General features: G+C 39.9%; 1 protein-coding gene across 2 annotated transcripts; it reads left to right on the top strand.

Annotated features, from left to right (window-relative positions):
* Positions 1 to 758: 758 nt before the first annotated feature.
* Positions 759 to 27,752, top strand: HNRNPLL (heterogeneous nuclear ribonucleoprotein L like). Of its 2 annotated transcripts, none has more exons than XR_004306831.1 (13): positions 759 to 1,086; positions 7,065 to 7,183; positions 8,312 to 8,549; positions 12,244 to 12,329; positions 14,877 to 14,973; positions 15,062 to 15,134; positions 18,988 to 19,059; positions 20,264 to 20,481; positions 20,656 to 20,777; positions 21,193 to 21,394; positions 22,264 to 22,396; positions 22,514 to 22,612; positions 24,119 to 24,339. XR_004306831.1 is itself a non-coding variant. In XM_015857123.1 (13 exons), the coding sequence occupies exons 1-13, from the start codon at positions 895 to 897 to the stop codon at positions 24,172 to 24,174; spliced, it is 1,632 nt and encodes a 543-aa protein (XP_015712609.1). In that variant the 3' UTR covers positions 24,175 to 27,752. The 2 variants fall into 2 exon arrangements, 1 of the variants encoding a protein (XP_015712609.1); XM_015857123.1 differs by having other exon boundaries at positions 895 to 1,086; positions 22,339 to 22,396; positions 24,119 to 27,752.

Genomic DNA, 27,752 nt, shown 5'->3' with positions numbered 1-27,752 from the left:
AAGAACCCCGAGCAGGAGATGTCTGCTTGTGTCACCTGCACGAGGCCACACGATGCTGCGGCAGCACATCGGTCCCATTACAGGTAGTGCCCGGAACGGAGCCCTTGTGCAGCAGCATGGGAACAGCAACCTGTGTGTTCTGAGCTTGTAGGGAACGCTGGGTTTGGTGCTATTCCTCACCTGAGGGACGCGGGGCCATCCCACACAGAGGCACGTGAGCTCAGTCCCTTCCCATGGGCAGGGGATGCTGCCCCATAAAAGCAGGGTAGGAGACATGGGGTGGTAAGGAGAACCGCTCCTGGGTTCAAAGACAAAGGCGGACGGGCCGATGGCGGGTGGAGGCGGCTGCCCGAGCAGATGCGCCCCTGCGCCCACAGCGCCCATAGAGTCCATAGCGCCCATAGCAGCCATAGCAGCCATAGAGCCCATAGAGCCCACAGCCCCATAGAGCCCATAGAGCCCATAGCGCCCATAGAGCCCATAGCGCCCATAGCTCCATCCGGGCCTGGCGCTCCCCCTCCCTTATTCCCGTGCTCCCAGACATCAAAGAGCGCTGGAGCGGAGCCGCGGGGGGCGGCACGGAGGAGGCTCGCCGTGCGGTGACGGGCGCTCCCACTGACCAATCGCAGCGCCGAGGGCAGCCGATGGGCGCGCCCGCTGTCCAATAGCCGAGGAGCCTCGTCCCCCTCCCCGGCTCGGAGCCAATCGCGGCGCCGCTGACCGGCGGGGAGGCGGGACCCGCTCCCGGGGCGGGTTGGGGGCGTGCGTGGTGCCGGGGCGCAGAGCATCTTTGTCGCCCGCAGCCGCCGGGCCGTGTCCCGCTCCTCCTCCTCGTCTCCCGTGTGCTCCCTCCGCCCGGAGCCGGCTCCCCCCACCCTCCTCCCTCCCCCGGCGATGTCGTCTCCGTCGTCCGGGGATCGGTACGAAGAAGAGGAGGAGGAGGACGGCGCCTACGAGAGCCAGGCCAAGCGGCTGAAGCCCAGCGCGGCCGCCGAGGAGGGGGAGATCGAGTACAGCGGCGCCGAGGAGAGCGAGAGCCGGCGGGACAAGGTTCCCCCGCCGCGTGGAGGCGGCTTCTCGGGCGGGGTGAGGCTCCTTCCCGCTGCGCACCGACAGCCCCCTCCTCAGCGAGAGGCCTCGGGGCGCGGGTTGGCCTTGTGGGCTGCTTCCCTCCGTGCCCGGCCCGGCACCGCGGCCTGCTGGAGGCCGCAGCCCGCTGGCCCTTTCCCCCGGGCACGGAGCTGCTTCCGGGGCGGTGGGGGCTGCGCCGCTGTGCCCCGCTCCGTGGCGGTGGGACCCCGCTCGGGGCCGTGCTGCTGCCGCGCCGGGACAAGTTTTGCGCTCGCCCTGTTGCTGAGTGTAACTATAGAAACGTACGGCTGGGTAAGAAAGCGGGCGGAGGGCTCCTTTCATCCCGTTTGACCTTATTGTCTGGCTGCGCTGGGCGCTGAGGCTGATGGCGATTCCCTCGTTCCTCCCGTCGCTTCCCCCGCTGCGAATCGGGCTGATGTTCGCCTCGGTTCCGTGTGGTTGTTTTGCTGCTCTCTTTGCGTATAAGACCCATCGATTTGGGCTAACGGCATTTCTGCGTCTGCCCTTTGATTTCTTGCTTTGGTGAATTGCCCCAAGATGATTTGAAACGTTTATTCAGTTCTTGGTGGCACTTTGTTTCCTCCCGGAAAAAAGCAAGATCAATGCGAGCTTGGTTCCGTGACATTTCGAGTAGTTCTGCTCTATGGTTTGCCACAATGACCTTGCTTAACAACGGGATGAGTTGTTAAGGTGTGAGCACCTTTGCTGTTACCATCTTCCCATCAGCTGAACCTCTTTGTGGACCGTGATTACCTGCTGAATACATAGAAAAGTTGCTGGTAAACTGTAGTAAAGTTGCACCTTTTGAGATAACAGTTTTAAGTATTGTACCTTGTCACAGAGCATCAGCTGTGTTGCAGCCAAGCCTTAGGAGTGCATTCTTAGAAGATGCATCTGTATTAAATCCTTATGTTTGTATAAGTTCTCTTGACATTTTGTCATACAGGAGAGCTGGACGTCACATAGAGTGTTTCAAGTAGGAACAAGATACTGCTCTTACCTTTATTATTTTCTAGGGTGTTTCAGGTAATTGGCCACTCATTATTTTTAACTTTCTTTCATTTGGGCTCTGGCTTTGATTGTCTTTATTTTGACCTTAGTATGCAAGATAGGAGTAGGCTGAGGGAGTGAGTGGGGATATGCTGGGTTGCTCAGAAAGAAGAAAAAGGAAATGTAAAGATGAAATTCTCCCAGGCAACAAACAGGACCTGAGGAAATGGCCACAAGTTGTATCAGATGAGGTTTAGATTGGTCATAAGAAGGAACTTATTCTCTCAGAGAGTGGTCAGGCACTGGAATGGCTGCCCAGGGAGGTGGTGGAGTCTCCATCCCTGACAGTGTTCAAGAGGTGTCTGGATAGGGAGCTAGGAGATATGGTTTAGGTGTTTTCTGTAGGTATGGTAAAGGGAGGACGGTTGGACTAGATGATCTTGTAGGTCCTTTCCAACCTTGTGATTCTATGAAGAACAATAGGGAATAGGGAATTAGGAGGGACAAATGGGAAAGTGTGTGACCAGTGTAGGAAGAGTGGTTGGAGTTTGTTAGCCTCATGCTTTTCCTCTCTTAATGTGTCCTGAAATAACAGTGAATTGTCATCAGTTTCACACGGGTTGTGAGATAAAAGCTGTTTCATAGTGGGACCTCCTAGTTATCCCCTTGGCAGGATCCTCCTGCTCGGCTGTGTTTATTGTTGTGGTGTTTTCCCATTCCTCTGGGATTGCCTTATGAGTTGCATAGTCCCTTACTGCCTCTTCTGAGTTTCTGCAGTTGGGTGCCTAGAGGTCTTTCCTAATACACAGGTTGCAGATGGGTAAGACTTATTTTTGGTCTGTTCTTCCCTTGCCTCTGTTCCTCACCATTACAGACACTGCACACAGCCCAGGGGTGTGTGCTCCTTCCTATTGGCTCATCTGAGTGCTGAGGAACATGGAGAACCATGACCAGAGTGTTGACAGGGAGAGGAATAGAAGTGGTCTTGCAGCAGTGCTCTATGGGGGAGAGTGAGATTTGGAAGAACGACATTTGCAGAGGCATTAACGATGTTTTAGGCACTTACATAAAAAATAAGCAACCTTGTTGGGCTCCCCCCGATTGCTGCTGTAAATATAACAACCATTTCAGAGCATGTGAGAAGGATGAAGGGAGAGGAAGAAGTTGTAAGAGCGTGAGATGATCTGAATGACGAGAAATAAAATAGCAGGGTATATAGGAACCTAGAATGTATATAGGAGAGAATGTGAATGAGATATAGCATCCTTCTGCAGTAAAGAAAAAGAGATGGAAGAGAGGAACAGGGGAACAGTAAAGAAACAGATGGTCCAGAAAAAGTAATATGGACTCTGGTGAATATATTGACTAGAGAAGTGCCTGGAGGAAGGATGCAGAACAGGGGGCTGTGCAAATATTGCAAAATTGGCTGATCTAGGATTAGCAAACAGAAGAGGCTTCATACAGCTACAACCTTTACAACGTTCTTCCTTTTTGGAATACAAATAAATATATTTGGATATAAATATATATATATATATATAAAGATATAAATATCTTCCTTTTTGGAATACAAAATAAAGATTTATTAGCAAGACACCAGTGATACATTTGAAATGTTGCCTAGGAAGATGTAGGTCAGTAAAGAAAGGGTATTAAAGTGCTGCAGTTGTTCTTCAGATCCTCTTCCTTTACAGTCATGTGTATATGAAATAACCAAGCGCACGAGGCATGATGCAGTTATTCTAGGGCTTCCTTCTCTCCCTGGAAACACAGCTTCAATGCTACCTGTTATGTTGGTAGCCTTTTTTTCCAAGGTATCCTTTTCTGTTCTTGTTACTGGTCTTGAGCACTTAGAGGAAATCTGTTTCCATTATCTATTTAAGAACTGTTTTTTCTGCCCAGCTAATGATTCTTTAAGAAACTGTTACTGAAGAGGAGAAACTTTCAGGAGACATCCTGGGCAATATATATTTAGCAAGTGCAGCAGTAACATGAGCTGATGTGTTTCCTGGCTCTGTTGGAGGGCATCGTGTTGGGGTTAGGCACAGGGTTCCTGTGCCATTCGATTAAACAGAGTTATGGAGAGACCCCTTTGTAAGCAGAGGAGCTCTGGTGTTGGCTCATCTGTGTGAGCACATGCTTTGATATAACCACTCTCTGTGCCAACTGTAGCACGTGCAGACTTCTTAAGACAGAGCGAGTGCAAGACCTTGGTCAAAATGCTGTGTTTCTCATGGAAAGGAAAGGGCAGATGGCAAGCAATGGGATGAGTTCTGACCTTAGCTGTGAAGGTGCTTTACTCTGACGGACGTGTTTGCATTTTCATTTAGACTAGTGACTTCATTTTTTCCTTTGAGGGGAAATCCAGGATTGTTCTAGGTTTGTGGCTTGGTAGCTATAAAACTTGTTTGATGATAATGTGCACGTCTGCCTTGGTGAATGCTTTTTTGCACTCAAACATATGCCAGCAGCACACGTTGGTGTCTTTCAGCAATGCTCTGTGAATGTCAGTTTGTGACTTCCTGGCTTCAGGCTGACTTGTGCTTCGTTCCTGTGCCGCTGTTTGTTGCTTCTGGTCAGAGGAAAGCAGGCTCCCTCTGCTTTAACCATGTGTACCTTCACTGTGTGTGAACACAGTGGTGTGGCAGTCACACAGCAGTGCAGACAGGCCCTCAGCTTCGTGGCAAGTGACTGAGATTTCACTACTTTTGTTATTTTAAAATTAAGCTTCATGCTTCTCAAGCTCTTGTGTATGTTTCTACGATAGCAGCAGTGTTATGACTTATCACTTAATCTCCTACTGTACTACATTCTAATAAATAATGCATTCTATGTAGCGTTATGAGAGAGAGCAGTTTGGCTTAGAAAGCTAAATGTTGTCTTAACTGTAAAAGAAAACAGGAATTGTGTTTGATGGTTCTGAGAATCGTTCCAGTTGCAGTAGCATGGACACCCGTGTATGTACATGTCACTGCTGTGTAATGGATTTAGAAATGCAAGCGTAGAAGTAAATTTGTAATACTGCTAGAAAGCTTTATAGCATGAGTAGGCAAGCTTAAATGCTAGTTAATAAACCCAAAACCAAAGAAAATTGTGTGACAAAGAAATGTGAACTAGAGCAGGAATTGAACTGGAAAGGGGACTGAGACATAACCTACCATTAGGATTCATACTCTGAGCAACTTGGCTTGTCTGGGGGTGCTCATTCAGTAAGGCAGCTCTTTTTAGCGAGCCTTTGTTTCAGTGAGAAAACCATTGTCTATATTTACCATCTGATATACAATGAAATATTCTTAGGTACGATATCTTGAGTGTGTTAAAGGGAGAAGGGGAGAAGAAAAAAGGGATTGCATATTCATAGCATTACCAGGGATCTTAATACAGTAACGAGTATGTGGGGCAATGAATAATTGATTTAATCACTTCTAAATAAAGTAAAGCTACCTGCTGTCTTAACATCTCACAGCACCAGGCTTTGCAGGGAAAAATGGTAATTACTGTTTTCTCTTGAAGGGCTCTTCAGGTGCTTCTTTCAGCTTTGAAATTTATGCATGGGTAAAGAAGAGGGAAGTTGAGAATACAGGTATCTGTGGAGCTCTGTTCCTTCAGCTCAGATTCTCCAAGTACCTGCAGTTCAAAGTTTGAAGCTTTATTAATAACTTGATCACTGCCACCAGGCCTTGGGGTGGTTAATTCAGGGTTATGTGGCCGCCACTGGTTGCGTTTACCCACAGTTGCCACAGCTTTTAAAAAGACAGGGAAGGGAGGAATGTATGTAGCACGTATTAGTGGAGCTGAGAGCTCCTTTGTACCGCCAATGAGAATCTCTCTTGTTCCAGAAGGTGCTGTACTTCTTACTGCACAGAAGGGAAAATTCAACAGGACTTGTTAGATCAAACAAACACACTGACGTAGTAGCTGAATTTGGTTATGAGAACTTGACATAACTCTCACCTGTACTAAATTGGCCTGTTATTAAGAACAGTGTATTTCATATGGTCTTCATTATGTCTAGTCTTCCTTTGTGCGCCTCTGTCATTGTTGGCTAATATTATTTCATATATTATATATATGAATATATAATAATGAATAATGAAGAATATATATATATATATATATATTTCATATATATATGAAATAATATATATTCCTTCTTGGCTTAGAATAGATAAGATGCATTTCAGCCCTGTTCCAGGCTTCACACAGTAAGATGGAGCTGATTCCTGTCCATATGGTTCAGTTGCACAGAATGGAGTCTCACTGTAACTCTAATAGTGCACTGAGAAATGTTTGTAGTGGCAGTTCTGTGTGCCTGGGTACAAGGGCTGAAACCTGCTGATGACAATCAGCCTTGGGGTGAAAAGAAAGAGCGTGCCCACCTGTACAGAAAGAGAATCTTTTAAAGACATACATGAAGAGCATTCAGAATTGCAAGGGACTGCTGGTTTATTTCCACTATTGGGCTGAGCTGGTATTTGCTTGCACCAAGGGACACAGCTCTGTACATATTAGGAAAGTAACCAGTTTTGATTGAGTTTGTTGATGGCCCTTGTTTTTAGCTGCTTTTTTTCCTTTACCTCTTCAGGAAACAAGACTTGTCTCAGATGTCATAAGCAAACAGGAAGCTTGTGAAAAATATTCTGTGTGTTGTGCATGTTGAAATATCTTCTGTTTGGCACAAATAGGGTGGAAGTCCTTCTTTATTTTAAGCAAATTTTTTAGAATACACTTCATTGAATACTGGACAAATCTTGCCTCTGCAAACACGTTAACAAAGACTACAAATCATTTTGAGTAGGCTTCAGCAGTTGAACTTTGCAGTCTGTTAGGAAAGAGAAGTGGAATTGTTTAAAATACTCCTGCTTTGTACATTTAAATGGCTCCTTCTGGACTCAGTGTAGTGCCTGCCCGATAACCTTAGCTCACGATGTTGGTGTTCCTTGCTCTGCACTGGATTTTAAATGTTGTTTTGTTGTTGTTAGGATGCAGGGGGAAGTCATCACAAAGTCTCTGTTTCTCCTGTCGTCCATGTCCGAGGGCTATGTGAATCAGTTGTGGAAGCAGATCTTGTGGAAGCTCTGGAAAAGTTTGGAACCATATGGTATGTCAGACGTCGTGAAGAAACAACCCTTGACAAGTTGGAAGTGTTATCTATCAGTCACTCGGATCTTTTCTAATGTATTATGATGGCCACTTCAAGTCTTTAGTTACTAGCGAAGCAGACAACGTTCTAGCTGTGTGAAGGTTCTCTTTTTGTACATGTAAGAAGTCTGGTTAAGCAGTTAGTTTTTCTGCATACTGTAGTATCTGCTGTCAGACTGCAGTTACTAGTCTTAGCCTGAAGTGTGAACTGTAACAAAACTGAACTGCAGAACAAAATGAGCCTTTTTCTGCCGTTTTTGTATGGGAGGAGTGTATACGACATGAGATGGTTATTCTGAGATAGCCTCTTCCATGTCAAAGCAGCTGTAAGCAGAATAGTAAAGGTGAATTGGTAAAGCCAGTTTATCCTGAGTGCTTCATTTTAGAAGCATGCATTTCTTTTCTATTATGTGCTAGTACTGAAGTTAAGTAAGTTTTGGAGATAGTACAATGGTATTTTTCATTCTCTAAATATTCATCTAACTGAAGAGCTCTTGCATTAATGTCTTAAACAAGCTTCTGGCACCTGATTTTATTCATTTTAGGAGTACAAGTAAGTGCATTTTAGCCTGAGCAGTTACCTTTTCCAAAAAAGAAATTGGCTGGAAAAAAGTTTGTTTTACTGGAATGCTTCTGTGTATTTCTTCCAAGGTAGTTCTGTGTCAGGAAACTAATAATCTTTTACATTTCTTGGTTTATTGTATGAAGTTTGAATGTTTTCTGTAAATTGCATTTACTTTAATCCTTTACCTCATAAATAATCTAATGAGCTTTTTGAAAGCTTGAAGTTGTAGACCCAGTAAATAATTGCCTAATTATTGCGTTGGTTGAATGTTTTTATGTATTATACATTTTCAAGACGTTTTCAACTCCTCATTACTTATTTTTCTAATCAATGCATTTCTTTGCTTCACGTGAGTACTGTAGAAATGTGTGACCGGGTTTGGGAAGTGCAAATGGGAAGACCCAGCTTCCTTGTATGTCCTTGTTTGGACTTGTGTAGAAGAGAAGAACATGTCACATATAGCTGTTACTGAATTTCAGACTAAGCATGTGGGAGAATTCACTGTATTATTTCTCTCCCCAGTTATGTCATGATGATGCCGTTCAAACGTCAGGCACTGGTAGAGTTTGAGAAAGTAGAAAGTGCCAAGAAATGTGTGACGTTTGCAGCAGATGAACCTGTATACATTGCGGGACAGCAAGCTTTCTTCAACTATTCAACAAGTAAAAGGATTACTCGGCCCGGGAACACTGATGACCCATCTGGTGGAAATAAAGTTCTCCTGCTGTCAATCCAGAATCCTCTCTACCCAATTACAGTGGTATGTTTCTCTTTAATAATAATACAACACTGGGAAATGATGGTCTCTATTACATTATGTCTGTTGTGTACTATGAGGGCTGCTCCTAAAGTAATGCCTCTTATTTTATGACATTGACTATTAGTGTCAGAAGCAGATGTTGGTGGTATGGCAGTAGAGGTGGAACCTTCTTGCCAGTAACACATTACATCTTGTTGTTGTGGAACAGATGGTAGCAGAGGGGCTGTCTGCTAAAATGGTGTCTGGCATGGAGGTGTGTATGGAGCAAAGGTGTAGAATTCCACCATGCTGAGGGGGTTTCACCCATTGGCATTAATCAACACTTGCTAAACATTGTTCTGTTGCTGAGAACTTGCTTTATCAAATAGTGTTACTCTGTTCTTTTTATCTGTTGTTTCTGTGGCAGTATATAGGAGGGGTTACTTTTGGAGCAACCTGCATACCTGTTTAAATTCTACGCTGTTAGTCTTGAGTCAAGAATTTGTCATCTGCCAAATCTTTATACCATCTTCACATAAGTATCATTCGGGTTCTGGAAAAAAATATATATATTTGTTAGGTTTTTTTTCTATTGTTTTTAAGATTATTCAGTCCTGTTGAACAGATATTTTGCAATATATTTTAAAACTTCAGTGGTTAAGATTTAGTAATGTTTAAGTTGCTACATACTTCAGAAATATTTCCAAATATGTTGCCATAACATCAGGAATGTTGTTATCTTTGAGGCCCTGAGGGGTGTATGTTTAAATAACAAGTCATTTATCCAGTAAGAAAAGGTTATTTTATTGCAGCCATTCATTCTCAAGTATTTTCTTTGCTGAAAGTTGAAACCTTAATCTGTTGATGATCAGCCCCGGTTTGGTGGAATCTTCCTCACTTTGATTTGGGCTGATGCATTTCATTTTCAGTATCTCTGATCATACTACTCATATACAGTTCATTTTTTGTTTAATAATACTGATTATTTTTTCCCCCCAGTAATTAAGAACACAGAACGTCTTCTTTGCTGAATGTCTGTTTATATTTTTCATAAAGGCTTATATCCTGTGTTAAATTATGCAGGAATATTTTGGTGGAGAAGGGGAGGCATGTCTCCTAAAAGCAGGCTTATTAAACTATGACATATACATAAGTCACTTCATCTTGGAGAAGCGAGTAGATATTGGATAGTAGAGATCAGCCCAAGTATGTGGCTTGTGTGGAACCACGTGACTTTAGTATTCTGTTTATGTGCCATATATTATGTTAGCAAATTGACTGAAGCTTAACAATGCTGGAATTACTTAATCACAAACAATTGGTTCCATATCACGCTTTCTGCTTTGTTGTGTTGGGAATGTAGATAGGTTTTTGCCTACTGATTCATTAGTGGATAATGAATGTGCTTTCTTCTCAATGTTTTCTTTATAGAAAAGCATGGCAACATATGACTTTTTAATCAGGTCTAAAAATAGGCCTGCCTTGATCTGTGTGAACAAATTAATTGACTGAGTTGAATTGTTCTTTGCATGTAAATGTAATACAGATTTTTGGAAGCCATCTCATTAATTTAAACTTGGATTGTAAAAGCAACTGAGATCAGCGCAGATGCTTGAATAAGTTGGGGAAGCAGAAGCATCATTCTTGGCTAGGAGTAGTTGATGGAAATTCTGGACGTGAAACCTCTAGCATAGCAGCAGCTTGGAAAACAAAACCAAAACCCACCTCCTCCTTTTTGCTGCCCCTTGACTGTCTAGCGTATACTGATGAGTACTAGAAGACAATGTATTTCCAAAGTTACTTAAAAAGCACCAGTGCTCTTCAAAGATGGTACAGACTAATTGAGTCTGTGCAAACTGGGAAGAGCAATTGTGTAGAGTCCTAGAATGGTTTGGGTTGGAATGGACTTTAAAGTTCATCTGGATCCAGTCCCAGTAGAGTGGTTTGCTGTAGTAGTTGAAATGATTTAAACAACTATCGATTTCATTTGATATTAGGTTGCTACAGCTCTTTTAGGTATTCTTATGTGCAGGTAATGTTAGTGTTAAATCGTCTGGTTAATTTGATAATCTGAAGTAGGTGAATTAACTTTGAAAAATAAAAATGAATTTAAAGGTGTGTGTGTCCCTGTTGGCTAAGTGCTCTAATGATGTTTCGAGTAGAGCTTAAATATTGGAAGAACTTAGTTAACTGAGGAAATTATTTGGATGATGAATTGTAAAAGAAAGTCACATGCCCTAAAACTGATGTCATCTGGAGCTGGGAAGTCATTGTGACGATTCTTTCAATCCAGAAGAGTTGAAAATAACCATTTGTGCTATTGAATGTACCTGCAAGACATGCCTGGAGTGCCTGGTGCAAAGCCCCTGAGCGCACTGAGTGCTTTTCTTAGTGGTAATACACCCATGTATTAAGGCTTTTGGTGCTTTATATATGCCAGGAGTTGCACTGCTGCAGCTGTACCAGAAAGAAGACATCCTCTTTTCTGGTTTATTTCTGCATTTGTTTCCTTTGTTTTAAGAAATCCACCATAGCTTCCTGCTTTGCCTCTTAATTACTATACTGTTTTACTGCAGGTAATAAATACTATACCTAACGTTGGGGATGTATGCTGAATTCTTGGAATGAACGTTTTGGAATCATTTGGTTTGGATATACAGAAAGGAAGGAGAAAAACTGATTGTGATAGTGTTTCACTGAGGTGTTTGTGCTTTTGTGTGCTAGGATTAACTACCAACTAGCTGTCTGGTAAACCTTAGGTGCTCTCAATTGCTTGAACATGATCTAGCAGCTATATTGTTTCAAGAAATCACAACTCCTGTTCATTCAGCTTCTCAAGACCTGTTTTTTGGATTTCTGAGTGGGGTTATACAGTCACTCTATCAAATAAGTGCATTTTTCTTGGCCAAATTCATGTTGTAGTCTGGTTTCTGGCACTGTTACGTCTGAATTCTTTGTAATGGGTACTTGTTTGAAGTACTGTGCATCAAACCATGCCAGAATTATGATACCTTGAGAATAAGGCAAGATTCTGCCCTTGGTATTTGGTTCTCCTGCTGCAGTGAGAATGATCTTGAATTTTATTGGTTTGTTGCAATATAGTGCAATGCTGGTGAAAGCATTGCTCTGACAGTGGGCTTCTGTCCAGGGTTTACTCTTTAACTTTTCTGTCCTTTAAGTGGGGAAACATGGCAACTACTCACACTGCCTTTGACTCAGGTGCACATCATTGAGTTTCTCATTTTTGTAAGCTACCTAAGTTTGCATTGTGGACTTCTCTCGGTCATTTTTCTGAAGGTAACTATGAATGATTATAAAGTACCAACAAAAATGAAACCTCAGTTATAAGGGTTTTATGAAATGAGCTGAGCTGTAACTACAGCATCACAATGTCTGTTTGCTTTGGTAGAACTACTGCAGTACACGATTAAAGGGGAGCACTGTCTTGAAGCATGCATGCTGTTATTGAGTTTGAACACTCTTTACAGATACTTCTTTGTATGAGTACTTCTTGTATAAGTTTTTTTCCCGTTAAGATTTGACTGCCTATGCTACACTATCCTATATAATGCTAAATGTGAAAGTAAAAGATGTATAGAGAAAATTGTAATTTCAAAGTTAACAAGCATTTAAAAGCCAGTGGAAGAAGATGCTCTGTAAATTTAAGATGTTTGAATTTTCGCTCTAATTAAAGCAGTGTTTTTTTCTTTCTTAGGATGTCTTGTATACTGTGTGCAACCCTGTTGGGAAAGTTCAGCGCATTGTTATATTCAAGAGGAATGGAATACAAGCTATGGTTGAATATCCTTTTTAGACTGTGATGTGTGCTTGTTTTTTTCTGTAGTTTCTCAATTGCAGATAGGATTTCATATGAGAATGTCAGAAAAATACCACTTAATTTTGAGACCAAAAATCTTAGAAAATACAGTTTTTTGGGTGTACATTTTAGATGTTTATAAGGGAAAATATCACTTACACATGCAATCTTGATAGGGAAGTAATGATGTCAACAATGTTGCAATTATTTGCAAAATATTTGCATAATTATTGACATGAATTGTGTCTCAAATTTGGCAATACATTGGGCAAAGCAATGTTGTGATTTCTAGTTGAATGAACACTCAGGAAATTGGTAAGGGGTTGCAGAGGTGCAGTTTAACTTCTTCAGACTCTTCTAAAGTAGTTCTAATATATACTGCTTGACTTATTGTTCTGACTTTAATTAAATGAGAGGCCAGCTGAGGCCTCGTGGAGGAAATTCCCTGCTCTGCTATCCTTCTGTGTATTTGTAGCATTAAGTTGTACACTGTATGAGTATTGTTAATGTGTTACTGTTGTTTGCAGAGTCCAAAGTCTGATATGATTAAGCCTAAGTTCATAAAACTCGAGTAGATCTATTCCTGGAGATGGATTTCCTTCCATGTATGAAGATGGTATTCAAAGAAAATAGTTCTGAAATCAAGTACTCTTTTGTTATTTTGCATACTATCCATGTGGCAGTCTATATGAGTGGGTCATTTCTGTAACATGTGAATGACTTAACTAGTGGCAATGCTGCTGATTTGCCAGGCGAAAAGAGTTGCTCCAAATCCATTAAAGCAAACTAATTGCTGTTTATCTTACTTGAACTGTGCATCTTAACAGAGAGCAGTTTGATCTCCTGTAGCGTAGTGAGCTGTGGTAAACAGCATTGTTTAAATTAGATGGTTTGTATAGTTGGGGATTATTCTGTGTTTCATGAAAGATTGGGGTAATTGTGGGGAGGACGCTGCACATGATCTGAAACAGCCATGTTTCTGTCCTTTGGATTAAATTATAGAATATGGCTCTTATTTAAAAACAAAACAAAACAAAAATCCACCTTACAACCAGCAATTAAAAGAAAACTTGTGAATGTAAGCTAAGTATTGCAGCAATATAAGTAAACAGCTACTGGGGGAAGCTTCAAGGCAAGGCATGTCTGAAAGTTTCCAAAATTTACTCAAATTTTAGTGCTATGTAGGTTGCTCTGAAAGTTATTCCTCTTATTTCTTTCTACGGAAATAACAGCAGATACAAAGAGCACAATAGCGCTATTTGATAGAGCAAATTCTCCACTATGGAATGCTGCTTTTAGTCAGTCACCACCATTAGCTGCTTCCTTCAGCTTCCTCATCAGGTGCCATTCTGTCAGACTGCTGCTCTGCTGCCATCTGTTGCACTGCAACAAAATGTAATGGAATATGGGTGGAAAGGTTCAATGTCTACTGCCAGACCACCACCATCCACCCCTGATATTGAGGGCAAACGTAATGAAACAAGAAGCCTTACTTTTGGAGCAGTTCCCATAGTTGCATTACACATCACTTCAGGAGGTGTGCTCCCACATTATAGCCAGCAGCTGACAGTTTCCTGGAGGTGTGAGAAGTTTAACTTTCCTTGCTCTAGCCTTTGGTGGTCTCAAATCAGTTAAATTCTGCGTGAACTTATATCACAATGAAAGAAGCTGGGTTGCATGGTTATGGTAAAACACAATGTTGTTTTAAATATAATAAATACATATACTTCCAAGACTTACCTATATAAAATGATGGCACAAAATATCTGATCTCTTACAGGGTTTGTGCTGTCTGATGCAGTATGTTACTGACAGTGTATGAGATCATGCATTGCCGTGTGCCAAGGCTCATATGTGTTTTTTCTGCTAGCAATAGAACCAATCTTAGGGTATACAGAGGGTATGAAATAACCTGTTTGTTGCAGCCTGGTACATGCATCTGCCTTGAGCAATGGATTTAAAGTAATCTCCTTACTGTATTTTTTATGCAAGTTGGCTGTTGGTTCGTTCAAAGCATCCATTTTGGTTCTGTGTTTTTCTTCAGCTAAAAGGATGTGCTCTTTCTTAGTTCTTTTCATTGAAGAGTAACTGCTGAGTTAATGGGACTCCCTAACCACACTTGTCTAACTCATGTTAGCTATTAGAAAGGATGCATTGTCTTAAGTCACGCCTTCTCACCCACTAGCTCCCATCTCTTTCTCAATGATGCAGCCTGACCTTTCCATTTTGATTTTGATCCAAATATTCTGTAGGCTTGTTGTCAGCTTCTATGTCCTCTGCTTAAATTTATTGAATCCAGAATATTCCAGTCAAAATGAATCTATAGCGAAGTATTTGTTTAGGTGTGCTCACGTTACATGCTTAACATAGGTAAACCCATGTGTAGTTGTTAGTAACTTTGTATTGGAGTCTGTTCAGAGTTCTTGTAGGATTCAGACATAGCGAACTACTTGCAGTTTTAAAAAATGAAGCTGTTTCAGAAGAAAGGGACATGGATGAGACGCCTTGGGAAAAATCCTTAACACGTGCATGTTTGAATCAGTTTTCTGTGCCCAGAAAGCGAAGGCAGCACTCAATGGAGCAGATATCTATGCAGGATGCTGTACACTAAAAATTGAATACGCAAGGGTAATGCTTGGACCTTCTCTCTTACTTTTAGCTGTAAAACATGTGTACATCATACTTAACATTTTTCACTTTTACTTTATTTGAACAGCCAACTCGACTTAATGTCATTAGAAACGACAACGATAGCTGGGACTACACTAAGCCGTATCTGGGCCGACGAGGTAGGTTCTCCTATGTTATCACTGTAGATTATGACTGTACTAATGACAATCCTTTATACGTGGTCAGGCTGTATCTCAATAGTCATTTCAAAGCAAGCCAGAGCTGCTGAAGGCTGTGTTCACAAGCCAACCTGTAACCCAGGAAATTAACCCTGAGCCCTAGTGCCCCCTACTGCCGTGTGCTTGAGCCACTTAGTTCAACAAGGAGCCCACACCTGCAAGCACCTTCGCAGTTCTCAAGGACTTGCATTTCTCCAAGCAGCTCTCTCTCTTTGGAGGAGAGGAAACCTGATACAGACTATTCCTTACAAACTACAAACTTGCACACTGCTTCTCCTTCGAAAGGACTCTTTTCCCCTATGTTGGACAAGGCATTAAGAAGGATAGAGGACTTCAGCAGGCTGACTCTACACTTCTTCATGCACCACATCGGCATCAGCAAAGCCAAAACAAAACACCAAACCCTCTGAAAAACCTCAGACTTGCAATTCACCTTGTCTGCATACTGCATGCACCACTACCACAAGTTTTTAAAAGGAGGACACTTTCAGTACTTCAGATTTGTATGGGATGAATAACACAATAGACTGTACCCATTCTGTTCAAGTTTGTATGTATGCTGATCATATTTCCCTTAAGATTAAAACTGAAAAATTGGTACCCTCCAAAATTAAGAACCTTTTTTGTTGCTATCATTGACGTTGTAATCTTCTTATTACTTGCTGTATGTGAGAGTTGCATTCAGTCTTAACAATGTAAATACTGTCTACTAGTAGAGAAATTTCATCCTGATCTGTAGGCAGTTGGAACTGAGTAGTGCAATATCAGATAGGTCCCCTCAGTTATACTTTAAGTATTAAAACAGGGAGATTCGTAATTGATACAGGCATACTGTCTCTTCAGTATTCAGCTGTAACAGTCTCCAAAGCTTGACTCATGTCAGTGGGGAATTATGACTATTTTTGTAAAGACAAACTACTGTGTAGCCTGACTCCTGTAAAGTGCTTAGTTAAATCAATAACAATGTGTAATAATTGAGTGCAGTATTCAGTAACTTATGTATAATAATGCGTGCAATGTGAAGTTAGAAAAGTGAAGAGATGTGCAAGTCAGAGTACTTTTCAAAGGCTATTTGAGAGCCAGGGCTTTGGCCATCTCAAATGACATGCACTTTCAAAGTAATTCTGCAAGATACCGGGTTTGTAAAACTGTTGTACAACTAAAAACATAGGGCTTGAATTTTCAGAATGAAGTTCTTGTAAAAAGTTAACAAGGGAGCTACAGTACTGGTTGCAGCTTATAGTTTATGACTATTTTAATGAGGATTTAATTTTTTTTTCTCAAATTCCTTAGTACAAAAAAGCAACTTGAAGTCAAGAATCTTGAGGGCAAGAAAAAAAAAGGATTGAATATGAATAATCTGATTAGATTAATTTGACTTTCTTATCTTACAATCATTGCAGTGATTGGAGAGTAACTTGTAACATGCTGCCCCTAATTACGTTGCTTAATTGGTCTGCAGATATGTATGAGCTGTTTCCCTAGCAAAAAAACAGTGGAAAATGAAAACATTAAGATAGATACAATGTGCTCTTTCTCAAGATCTCTCACTCTACTCTTGCTTTTCCTTTTTTGTTATTTTATATGCCTATCTCTAAATCACTCTACTGCTCTTAAAAGGAAACTGATTGGATTTGTACTATGTAGCATGAGTTTTCATTTACCATAGTCTACATCTACTTGTCTAGAGAATGAGAAGATGAATTTTTGAACAAACACTGAAAGTAGACAACTACATTATGTCCATGAAGTAATCCGGGACTTGTTTTGAGAGAGTTCTGGTATGTGTGTTTCTACATGCTCCTACAACAGTGTTTGGCTTTTGAACTTAATCTGACTGAAACTGTAGGGATCTGACTCCAGATAACAAGATTTTTGCCCAGGGGAATTTCATTTTGAGGACAGACATGCTAATAATAAGCCTTTCAGAACTTAATTCCTCCCACTGATCTTAGGACACTATTTTATCTGTGGTAACAAGTCACTTACTTCCCCTGAGCATTTCTTCACCTAAGTAAACTTCTTAACAAGTGCCTGAGGCTATGAGCCCATACTGCATTAAACTGAACTGTTTAAAAAACCCACAACACCCAACCAAAACAATCAGCCCCCCAAAGTACCAACGCCTACCTGTCTTTTAGCCAGGTAGTTCAAACTAGTTAGGAACATTTCTTCTGGCGGTAGTACCAGGTTACTCAGCAACTCAAGGAGCTGATTAAAAAAGACAAAAACAAACACCCCTAGATTATAAAGGATCTTTTTGTTCAGAATTAATTTTAGCCCAAATCAGTTCTCACTTTCATTGCCTGTTTGCACAAAATATTTCTTCTGGCACCATTAAGTTAGTTGAAGGAAGGACCAAGTGTTGGGGATGGTAGAGGGTAATGGACTGTTCCACCACCAGGAGGAAATATTTGTCAAACTATGCTCTCCTGGAATTACTTGAAAGCTGCCATCTTCCTCTGTGTTACTGTGCACTCTTTCAATTGATTTAACTCAGACTTCAATGATAATATTTATTTTTTTCTGAAAGATGATTCCTGCTTACAGGTTAACTGCTCAAAATATTCTATGTGATTGCGTATTTACTTCCTGGAGCTAAGAGATTCAGAGCTGTTACCTGAAAAAGGAAAGGAAAACTTAGCAAAAATAATCATCTTTTTATATGGTTGAAGGCAGTGAGCACTTTTCTGTCTCTAGTCTTTATTTCCAGAGTAAATGCCTGACTTGAAACCTGTTCTCAAATTCCTGAGCAGAAAGGCACCTGTTTTCATTTCCCACTGTTGTGCTGTCTGTCATGAGCAGTTCTCTTTCATCAGGGGGAACTGCCTCTAGCTGCAATGGGCTGAATTGCCATTTTCAGCAGTCACTTTTAAGTTTCCTTGGGACTGTGCTAAACTGAAAAATATCTTGCCCCATCTTTTCGATGTAGCACTGTGAGAATGGATTTTGTTTTAATTCTAAATGTGCGACATCAGTTTTTGATGAAATCTGGAAGTTTAGATTTTTCTTTGCCATGGAATGTGCATCTGATTAGAAAATACAGTTTTGACTGTAATGCACTGCTTTCTTCCAGTAATGTAGACCCTTTGCTTAACTTTATAACACAGAGAACTTGGTCTTCTTAAAGGATTGACCTTTGGCTAAGTGCATTATTCAGTGATGTTTTTCTTCAGTCAACCTGTTATGAGCTGCTGATAATGTGATAATGTACAATCCTTTCAGCACGCCCTTAAGTCAGTAGGTGTTCTGTAAGTTTATATGTACACGAATGTAATGCTCTCTGTTTACTGATTATGAAACCATGTAATACAGGTTGTTGTTGGCTTATGCTGAAACTTCTTGAAAGAAGCCCACTTTGAAAATGTGTTGCTGTTGAAGCTAATATTATGATTCAGGTACTGTCTTTCAAAAGTACTGCATTTCAAATTTGTTTTAAGAGATGCGTAGGTAAATCCTGCTGTATGGTGCTTTCTATACTAATATGTGATGTCTGTTTAGGAAAGCTGTTGGGTATTTCCTTAGACTTTAAATGTCTACATCTCCTCATTGGCCATTACTGCCAATCAACTTAAGTGGAATTTGTTATACAAATGATAATCTTTTAATTTTGGCATCCCAGGGTTACAGATTGCGGTTTTAGATATATAACCAATGAGAAATTGTTGATAAAATTAACAAGGACTCAGATTGCATTTTTGCTTCTTAACTAGAAGCTTTGTGTCTTAACTGGTGAAATCAAGTGCGAACTTGTCCATACTGAATTGTATTTTTTTCCCTTCCCATATGTTAGACAGAGGGAAGGGACGCCAGAGGCAAGCTATTTTGGGAGAGCACCCATCGTCATTTAGACACGATAGTTATGGTAAGTAACGCAGGTTGACAGATGGTTTTGATTTCTGTACGTGCCATGTGGAATTCCAGATATTCAATCAATGTATAACTGGACTTCTGATCTGCGAGTAGTTCACTGACTGGCATGTGGTGCCGTCAGTCCATGTACCAAAAACGATAGTGGTGGACTGAAATGTATAGTGCCTTTTTATTGCCATAACTGTTTTTTTGTGTTATTTTTTTTATGGAGAGCATCCAGCTCTGCAAATATATTCCTTTGAAGGATGTTTTCTTTCAGTGGATATCACCATAGCAGTGAACAGAGGATGACATAATTCCTGGGGAACCTCTTTTATTACAGAAAGTGGCAGCAGAGTTTGATCAATGGTTTGATGCAACCCTTTGATGTTTTTGCATGCAAAGCTGTGAATTGTGGGCTTTGTGTTTCTTCTAATTTAGCTAATGCTGAAAAGGTACAGCAGTGTGATTTGCTAAGAATGACATTTTGGAATGAGTGCTGTAAAGCGGTGCAGTTATTACCAGGGCTAACTGTAAGTGAAGGCCTGCCATAATTTTCATGATTTCAATCAAGACCTAAGGGCTAAGAAACTAATGTCAGGGATTTGATGGATAATTTCAGTGAAACCTGTCACTTTACCTGTAGAGGAAAACAGGACAGCTTTGTTTTGCATTAATTCTGTGTTTTAAGTATTCCTGTTTCTTCCAGAATTTGCTTATAGGAAGGCAGTTTCCTGACTTTATCATATCTGTGTAAAAAGAGATGTATTGTCCACCTTCTCTCCTGACCACTGGCTAAAAATTCACTCCTATTTTACTTTCCCTACCTTTTAGTAATTTTTTAAAAAAGATTTTTATTGTTTTTTTGCCACAAAGCACAATCAGTAGAAATGACAATATTGCTGAAGGTAATTGGGTATATTTTTAAACATCCATGTATATTCACATTCATTCAAGAAAGTTTAAACTTTGATATGGTGTGGGGAAGATAGTAGTTTTGAGAAAACTGGTAAGTCTGAATGAGCATAACTTGTAATTCAAGCCATATAAAATAATTACTGGAAGACTCTTTTTCTTCCCCCCAGTTTGTATATAAATACTATACCATGAAACAGCTTGTTCATTTTAAAATGGAAAAAGAATAAATGGAAATTGCTGTAATCCTTACTTCCCTCCCTCTCCCCCATTTTAATGAACACGATCTCTCATTTCCATAGGTTCTCATGGTCCTTTGTTGCCATTACCAAATCGCTACCGAATGGGATCTCGGGACACTCCCGAACTTGTTGCTTATCCGTTGCCCCAGGCATCCTCCTCATACATGCATGGTGGAAATCCTTCTGGATCAGTTGTCATGGTTAGTGGGTTGCATCAGCTAAAGATGAACTGTTCAAGGGTCTTCAACCTTTTCTGCTTGTATGGAAACATTGAGAAGGTAAGGCATCATCTGTGAGAAGCTCTGAATCTACTGCAGTTGGGGTTGTTGTTGTTGTTTATTATATTTTTGTTTATTTATTTTGAAAAAGTCTAGTTGGGGTGGTCATTCCTGACAACGTTTGAAGTTCTTATTTTGGTTTGTTTGTTGCAATGTCATTTTTTTCTATCTTAGGTGAAATTTATGAAGACAATTCCGGGCACAGCACTGGTTGAAATGGGTGATGAATATGCTGTAGAAAGAGCTGTCACACATCTCAACAATGTCAAGTTATTTGGAAAGAGACTTAATGTCTGGTAAATACGTTCTATATGGTTACTGGTCAGCTAGTAAGCAGATGTAATGAAATAGCAAAGACAGGGTATCCGATCTTTTCATCGCTGTTAGATTTGTGATTTCCAGTGTTCAGCTATTATTTTTCACCAAAATGTTTTTGTGAATGCGACAACTGTCAATATCTGTGCAAACTTATAACATTTGGATACTTCATTAATTTATGGATTGGCTGTTAGTAAGCTGTATTCACTAATATGTTTTATCCACCCTTTCTACTGTCCTTTTAGGAAGGTGTCAAATCCTGCTTGTCTTGTTTCCCTTTGAAATTGTCGTAAGGAAATGTCAGTTTTTATCTAGTTAGATGAATAATCTGTATGCAAAGTATGCAGGTTTTGATTGTTTAAAAAACTTTCATGACATATCCTTAAATCCCAGTGTTTCTAAGCAGCATTCAGTAGTTCCAAGCCAGATATTTGAGCTGGAGGATGGCACAAGTAGCTATAAGGATTTTGCAATGAGTAAGAACAATCGATTCACCAGTGCTGGCCAAGCGTCTAAGAACATCATCCAACCACCCTCTTGTGTGCTGCATTATTATAATGTTCCCCTGTGTGTAACTGAAGAAACATTTGTGAAGGTAGGCAGTTGAAATCACTGTGGCATGTAGTGCTTTGGGGCCTTATCCTAGCTGTATGGTATGCTACTTTTAAAATGAAATAACTGGGATAGTTTGGGTACAGCAACTGGAAAATAATTAATTCTTAAAATAGCTTTGGAGCTCCTCTATAGAAGCTGCTATGTTTTTGCATTTCTTCATTATTTTGTTTTATTTATTTGTTTTGTTTGTTTGTTTGTTTTTAAATGGGAAACAAGATGTTGGAAGTAAAGTTGAGGATCTTAATGAGGTTTTTGTGGAAGAGGTGGAAAAAATCTTATTCAAAGAAAGCCAAATACAGGAAAAACTAAGAGTGTAGTCAACAAAAGGCTTACTGACTTGAGATGGTTAATCTGATGACTCTTGTTCTGGAATGAAGAGAAACATGCACATGGGATGTTTTGCATGGTTGGGTCCTAAATGAAAACTGGATGCTTAAAACATGCAGTAGCAGACCATGGAGGCAGTTGTAATTCTTTTTCAGTTCAGTGAGGCTTTATTTGTTTGAATTTGTTTGCCTTGAGCTGAGTCTTGAAAGTTAATTCTGGTTTGAGAGTTGTGTGCTTATTTGTGCAGCTTCTGAGATGCTGTGTTAAAGTGGGAATGTCAAGAAGAATAACTTGTTTTTCAAATATGAATTGCTTGAGGAAATGTTGATGTCTACATTCTAACAATTATTGTGTCTATAAAATATTTGGGAAAGCACAAATACAGGAGCCTTATTTTGCAGACTATAGGATGGTATTCTAAAGAGTTACCCATCCAAACATGCTTCTTAAAAATTATTATTTGCTATGAATCTTAGAAGCTTTCTTAAAGACTCAGTATTTTCCTTTCTGTGTCTCTTCCAGGAACTTGGGATTTTTGCTAATGTATTTATGTGCATTTTTGCTGAGGTTTTACATCTTATTTTATTTTTGTGACAGCTATGTGAGGATCATGAAGTTCTCAGCTTTATTAAATACAAAGTGTTTGATCCAAAACGTAAGTAACGCCTGACCTATTTGAGGGGTTATCTGAAATCCTGTTTTTTCTAAGAGTGTGCACTAGCCCAAAGAGGTTATTGATCCTCCTCCCCTCTTTTGCTTCTTATTTTGAAAGCCTCTGCCAAAACACTCTCTGGCCTGCTGGAATGGGAATGTAAGACAGATGCTGTGGAAGCTCTCACTGTACTTAATCACTACCAGATAAGAGTCCCAAGTAAGTTAGTTTTACTGATCTTACTGCTATCATTTCTTTTCTTGTTTTCGTTCATGTCAATATTGCCTTTGTAAAAAAGATGAAGTTTCAGCAGCTTAGTCTGCATCTAAAAATTGCATTATTTTCGTTATAGGTACATATGCTGTACAAGTATGAATAAACGTGCTAATTTATCTCAGCAGCATATATAATGCTCTGCAGTTTAGGTTCCATTACATTTTATTTAAATGGCACTCTTTCTTCCTGGCTTTTGAATCAACTTGTAGAGCTCAAAATATGCTCTGCAGCTCTGAAGCTATAGAAAGTTTAAAACAAACAAGAAAACAACTAAAAAACCCACTAACAACAAAAGAACAACAACAAAAAAAGCCAACAAACAAAAGAACAAGGATGCGAAAAGGAAGGCAGGAAAGGTATTGCTTACAATCCACTGCCATCAAAATCAAATCTAGTGTACAGTGAATTACTAAAGCTTTTATCATGTTCCTCAGTAAGTGCAGAGTAATCTGTGGTACCTTCAGATAGAAGATTCTTTAGGTTGCACAGCGTACTGCTCTGAATTGACCACCCTTGTAGCAAGCTCTCCTTCAAACCAGAAATGTTGATGTCCAGTTGAGTTTAACGCCAAACTACTAAGGACAGAGATGAAGTTCACCTGCTAACCAGTTGCACAGTGCACCAGATCTGTGTTGGACGATTAAGACAGTTTACTGGAGTAAATGGAATTATTCCAAGCCTTTACAGACATCTCTGAATCTAGCTCAGTGCCTAGCATTATTGTAAGCTACTTTCTTCAAACTATTAAGAATTTGTCCCTGCCTGACAGGTTGTAATAGTTTAAATCTTTTCTATCCACCTTCTCAAACAAGAACTGGGTTAAGACTTACTGTAGTAAGTTTGTCTGAGGTTGGCTGAACCAGGAGGGTGCGTCTTCCATCGCCCGAGAATACCCAAATATGTGTTGCTGCCATGGGCCTTAGCAGCCTTTCCATGTAAAGGGGTGCTGCTTTACTCTTGGCTTTCTGGAGAGTCCTGAAGGGGGTGCTGGGCTTCCTGCTGTGCTTTATTCATCAGACATGAATAAATACTCTTCAGTGTCATTCTGCCTCTGATGGAAATACCACATTCTGTATCTTGACTTCCTTAAATATCTATGCATTTTGCCTTGGAAGTTCTGTTGGATATTACTCTTGTAAATAGTTCAGATGGGATGACAGACAGCAATAAGCGTCCAGTCTTCCTTGTGTACAGAACATTTTAGAATGCTGACGGCATTCCTTTTTGATCAGATCCATCACATTGCTTTTCTGTGTGAAAAATGCTGATAGACAGTAAAGGACACTTCATTACTGGTCATCTGGTATCTGAGGGCCATCGAGGGTCTGGGGGGAGCTTTTCATCTTCTGAAGTGGTAAACATGTCACGTCATGCAAGATGATTTCCTTGATCAACAGGAGAGCCACACATGGTGCATTACTGAGCATGTTCTGTGTTGTCTCCCGACAGATGGCTCTAACCCTTATACCTTGAAGCTTTGCTTCTCTACTTCATCACATTTATAGAGAAGAGGACTGCATGTTAAGAGCTACATTCACCTCGATTTGCAAGTTTGAAACTACACTTCGTTCACAAAGCTCTAAAGTGGTTGCTCTAACGTTGCCTTGTTCCAATTCTAATATCTTTTATCTTGTTTTATAATAAATGGGTGTTCATTCTTAAATACAAAACAGATTTTTCTTTCTGCCTCTAAGAAGTACATGTTGTAAGCTTACTACAGAGTTTGTATTTTGTTGGTGTGGTATCTTCAGATGTCTAAAGAAAATCCAGTAGCGTAAACAAGGCAGTGTCCATTCAGACTTCAAAATGTCAGTTGTTCTCTTCCAAAATGGAAATATATTTGCATTTTCGATAATGTTAAAGCTTAGCAAGTATTTTTTGTTGTAGCCTTAATGGGCAGGTAGAACTGTTACATCGGAATTTTAAATGTAGAACCTGTTTTTCAGTATGTTAAGTAGTGAAGTATGTTGCAATTCTAAAAAATCTTGTATTTATAAAATGCTTTCATCAGGTTAATGTTGCACATACAGAACTTTTAATAGTATGGACTTACTTGATTTACAGTTTAAAAAAGAAAAATGCTAACAGAAAATTATGACATATACATATGTATGGTGTGAATTCATACTTATTTAAAGTGTTGTTTTTAAAAAACAAACAAGCCTATTTTCCGTTTGCATTAGCATGATGCCATCTATAACTAGTCCCACCATAGGGGCCTTTTTAAAATTAAAATTGCAAGCCTGTATCGATGTGTTCATCCTCATTTTCCATAACTTTAAATTTAAATCTTTGGTGTTAACATATCCTCTTGATATCTTTTTAGATAGTTATTATGACTTATTAAACTTTAAAAAAGTTGGATAGTTGAGAATGGAAGATTGATCACAATAGAAACCAAGGTGGTGGAAAAAAGTTAAAACAAAAACCAAGCCCACGGTACTCTTATACCTGGAATGTTAATTTTATGTACACTGGATGTTTATATCAATGTTTTCTTTTGTCTGATATCTCTTATCTCTATTATGATGATGAAATATAGGGTGGGTAGAATGGCTAGCTTCTCACTTAAACTGGTGTGATGTAAGTGAGGTTCAGGTAATACAACTCTATCATATGACGTGAAACTAATGAGATGAGAGATCTTTCACTCTGGGGAAGATTTGTGTTGCCCCGGCACTTTGGAGCCTCCATTCTTCCTTCTGGAACTGGAGCTTCATTGTGTTTTGGCCCAACCCTCAGGAATGGGAATCCAAGCAAGGAGTCTGTGAGCTGTTGTTGTAGACCTCGTGTTTGTTCCCCTGTCTGAATTTGCAGCGGTTAGTGCACTTTTAGTTTTGCCCTTAGTGATCAAATAGAAATTGTTTCATCATGTCTTTTCTTTTATCACACAAGTTCTTCGTTCTATCTTTATGGATTTTACCTGTATCCGTACAAGATATATCAATGCGGTACATTTGCCCTCAAGAGCATGTTACATCATGTTTACAGACTGTGGGCACTGCACATGTTTTTAAATACCAATCAGATTTTCCTCATTCTTAATTTAAAGACAAATACACGTAATTATACCAGGGAAAATGTGTCAACTGTCCTTTGGGTTTTCTCATCGACTACAATTGATTTTCCTCCTGTCTACCCCCATTTTATTCATCTTTCAGATCACAAATATTTCATGAATTCAAAGCAGGCTTTCAACATGTTTGAACTGGGAGACAGAAGACAGTGGCTGCTTAGTGCCTGTTTCTGCATAGAGTTTGGAATAATACTGCCTTCCCATATGGAATATGGCAAACTGGCTTGCATTTTAGGGGCACTGCTAGCATTCTTTCAGCCTTAGTGTTCCCCTTCCAGAAACAGCTTTCAGTGAGCTCTAGCCTACAGGGCTGGGTGCCAGATCCAGCTACTTGCCGACACAACTGCTGGGTACTAGTAAGTGTTCTGTGCTGCATTGCTTTTTAACTGTAAAAGGTCTCTTTGTCATTAATTTATCATACACCAGAATGTTCTGTGGATATCAGTTTCTTTTGTGGTAAGTTGCAATGCTTTGTTTCAGAATCAAATTGCTTATGTTCAAGCATTGAAAATAGCTTGTTATCTATTGGTCTGCTTTGGGATGTAGGAAGTGACCCTAAAAGCATTCAGGTTTCTAAAAAAAACAAAGAGAAAAAATTAAAAAAAAATAAACGAAAGAAAAAAAAGCACTTTAATGTTTCCATGTCCTCCATGGATCCCAGCATTCAGTGCCTAAGATGCTCAGGGGAATGGTATCTTTCTTGTGGCTGCTCAGATCAGTCAGTGGACAGACTAGTTCTAGGTGATATCAGCTGGAAGTCCCTGTTTTGCAAAACGAGTAGCCTGTGATGTAGGGAAGGAAAACTAAGGAACCGTTCAACATTCTTTCTGTGTAAATAGAAACTTCACATAGAAGTTGAGAACGTGAAAAATTCTTCATTGGTGTTTGGCTGTAAAAGAAAAGTCATTTCCTGGCCCTGCAGGGCTGGATGGTTGTCCTCAGGGAGGAATGAGGTTGGTCCCCTCCTTTTAGAAGAAATTATTTGTATTCATTTTGCTCTTTAGGATAGAGACAAAGCAGTGGAGCAAGTAGTTTCTCCAACAGGAATGAAGTCTGTAATTTGTCAGCCTCCCACTTCCCGGATTTGTTAGTTCAAAATTAAAGTATTCAGGTCTCTCAATGCAATGTTTCTGTTCCTTTCGCATAAGCCATATAACTCAGAATAGTGAACAATGCTATGCACATTTCCTGCTTACAAGCAGCTTGCATTCACACTGTAATATATTCACGTCTGTTCCAACGTTTAAAAAAAGACAAAAAAAAGTTATATTTTCTAATCAACAACCTTTCATTGGAAGTAAATTACATACTGGGAGATCTGTTCATCTTCTCTCACCATACTCATATTTTTGTTTTAACTTATTTCCCCTTATAAAGAGGAACTGGAAAGAGATGCTTTTTGATTTTCTGTACCACCACAGCAAGACAGAGTGCTAAGGTGATATAAGAAAAGACTGAAAAGAAAACGTTCAGGAAATGTTTGAGTGTTTTACTTCATGAAAGGAATTATAAAACTTATTATGTTGTCACTAAATCTGTCTTTGAGTAAGGGGTAATATTGGGTGAGCTGGCTTGTAACTGGCTGAAACCCTCTTTGTTGTAATTAAATTTAACTGGCTCCTTTTCTTATTGTGTGTTTTCTTGTGAACAGAGCTTGAACGTGTTTAAATGTTACGGTGACTTACTAAGAGATGTTCAGTCTCTTCTTTTAAATAGTTCACTGAACTCTGAGAGCACGAATGTACTTTCTCAATTTATGTTTCTGCTTGTGGGATGTGCTTCAATATCTTCTGGGTTCTCCTATCTTCTTTTGAAAATACATTATATTCTTACATCTGTAGATAAAGTATTTTTGGACAATCCAGCTTTTTATGTCGACCCTATCTCTTGGTTTATTCCCTTTTGGCAGTTACAGAGGTGGAATTACAAATAATCTTGTTTGCATTGGTTTGGCTTTGGCCAGAAATAGTGTGCAAGAAGGCATGGGAAAATAAAAGCTGGATATGG

The sequence above is a fragment of the Coturnix japonica genome, chromosome 3 (genome assembly GCF_001577835.2).
Source record: "Coturnix japonica isolate 7356 chromosome 3, Coturnix japonica 2.1, whole genome shotgun sequence".
NCBI classification, from domain to species: Eukaryota; Metazoa; Chordata; class Aves; order Galliformes; family Phasianidae; genus Coturnix; species Coturnix japonica.
This window is presented reverse-complemented; position numbering and strand designations above follow the sequence as displayed.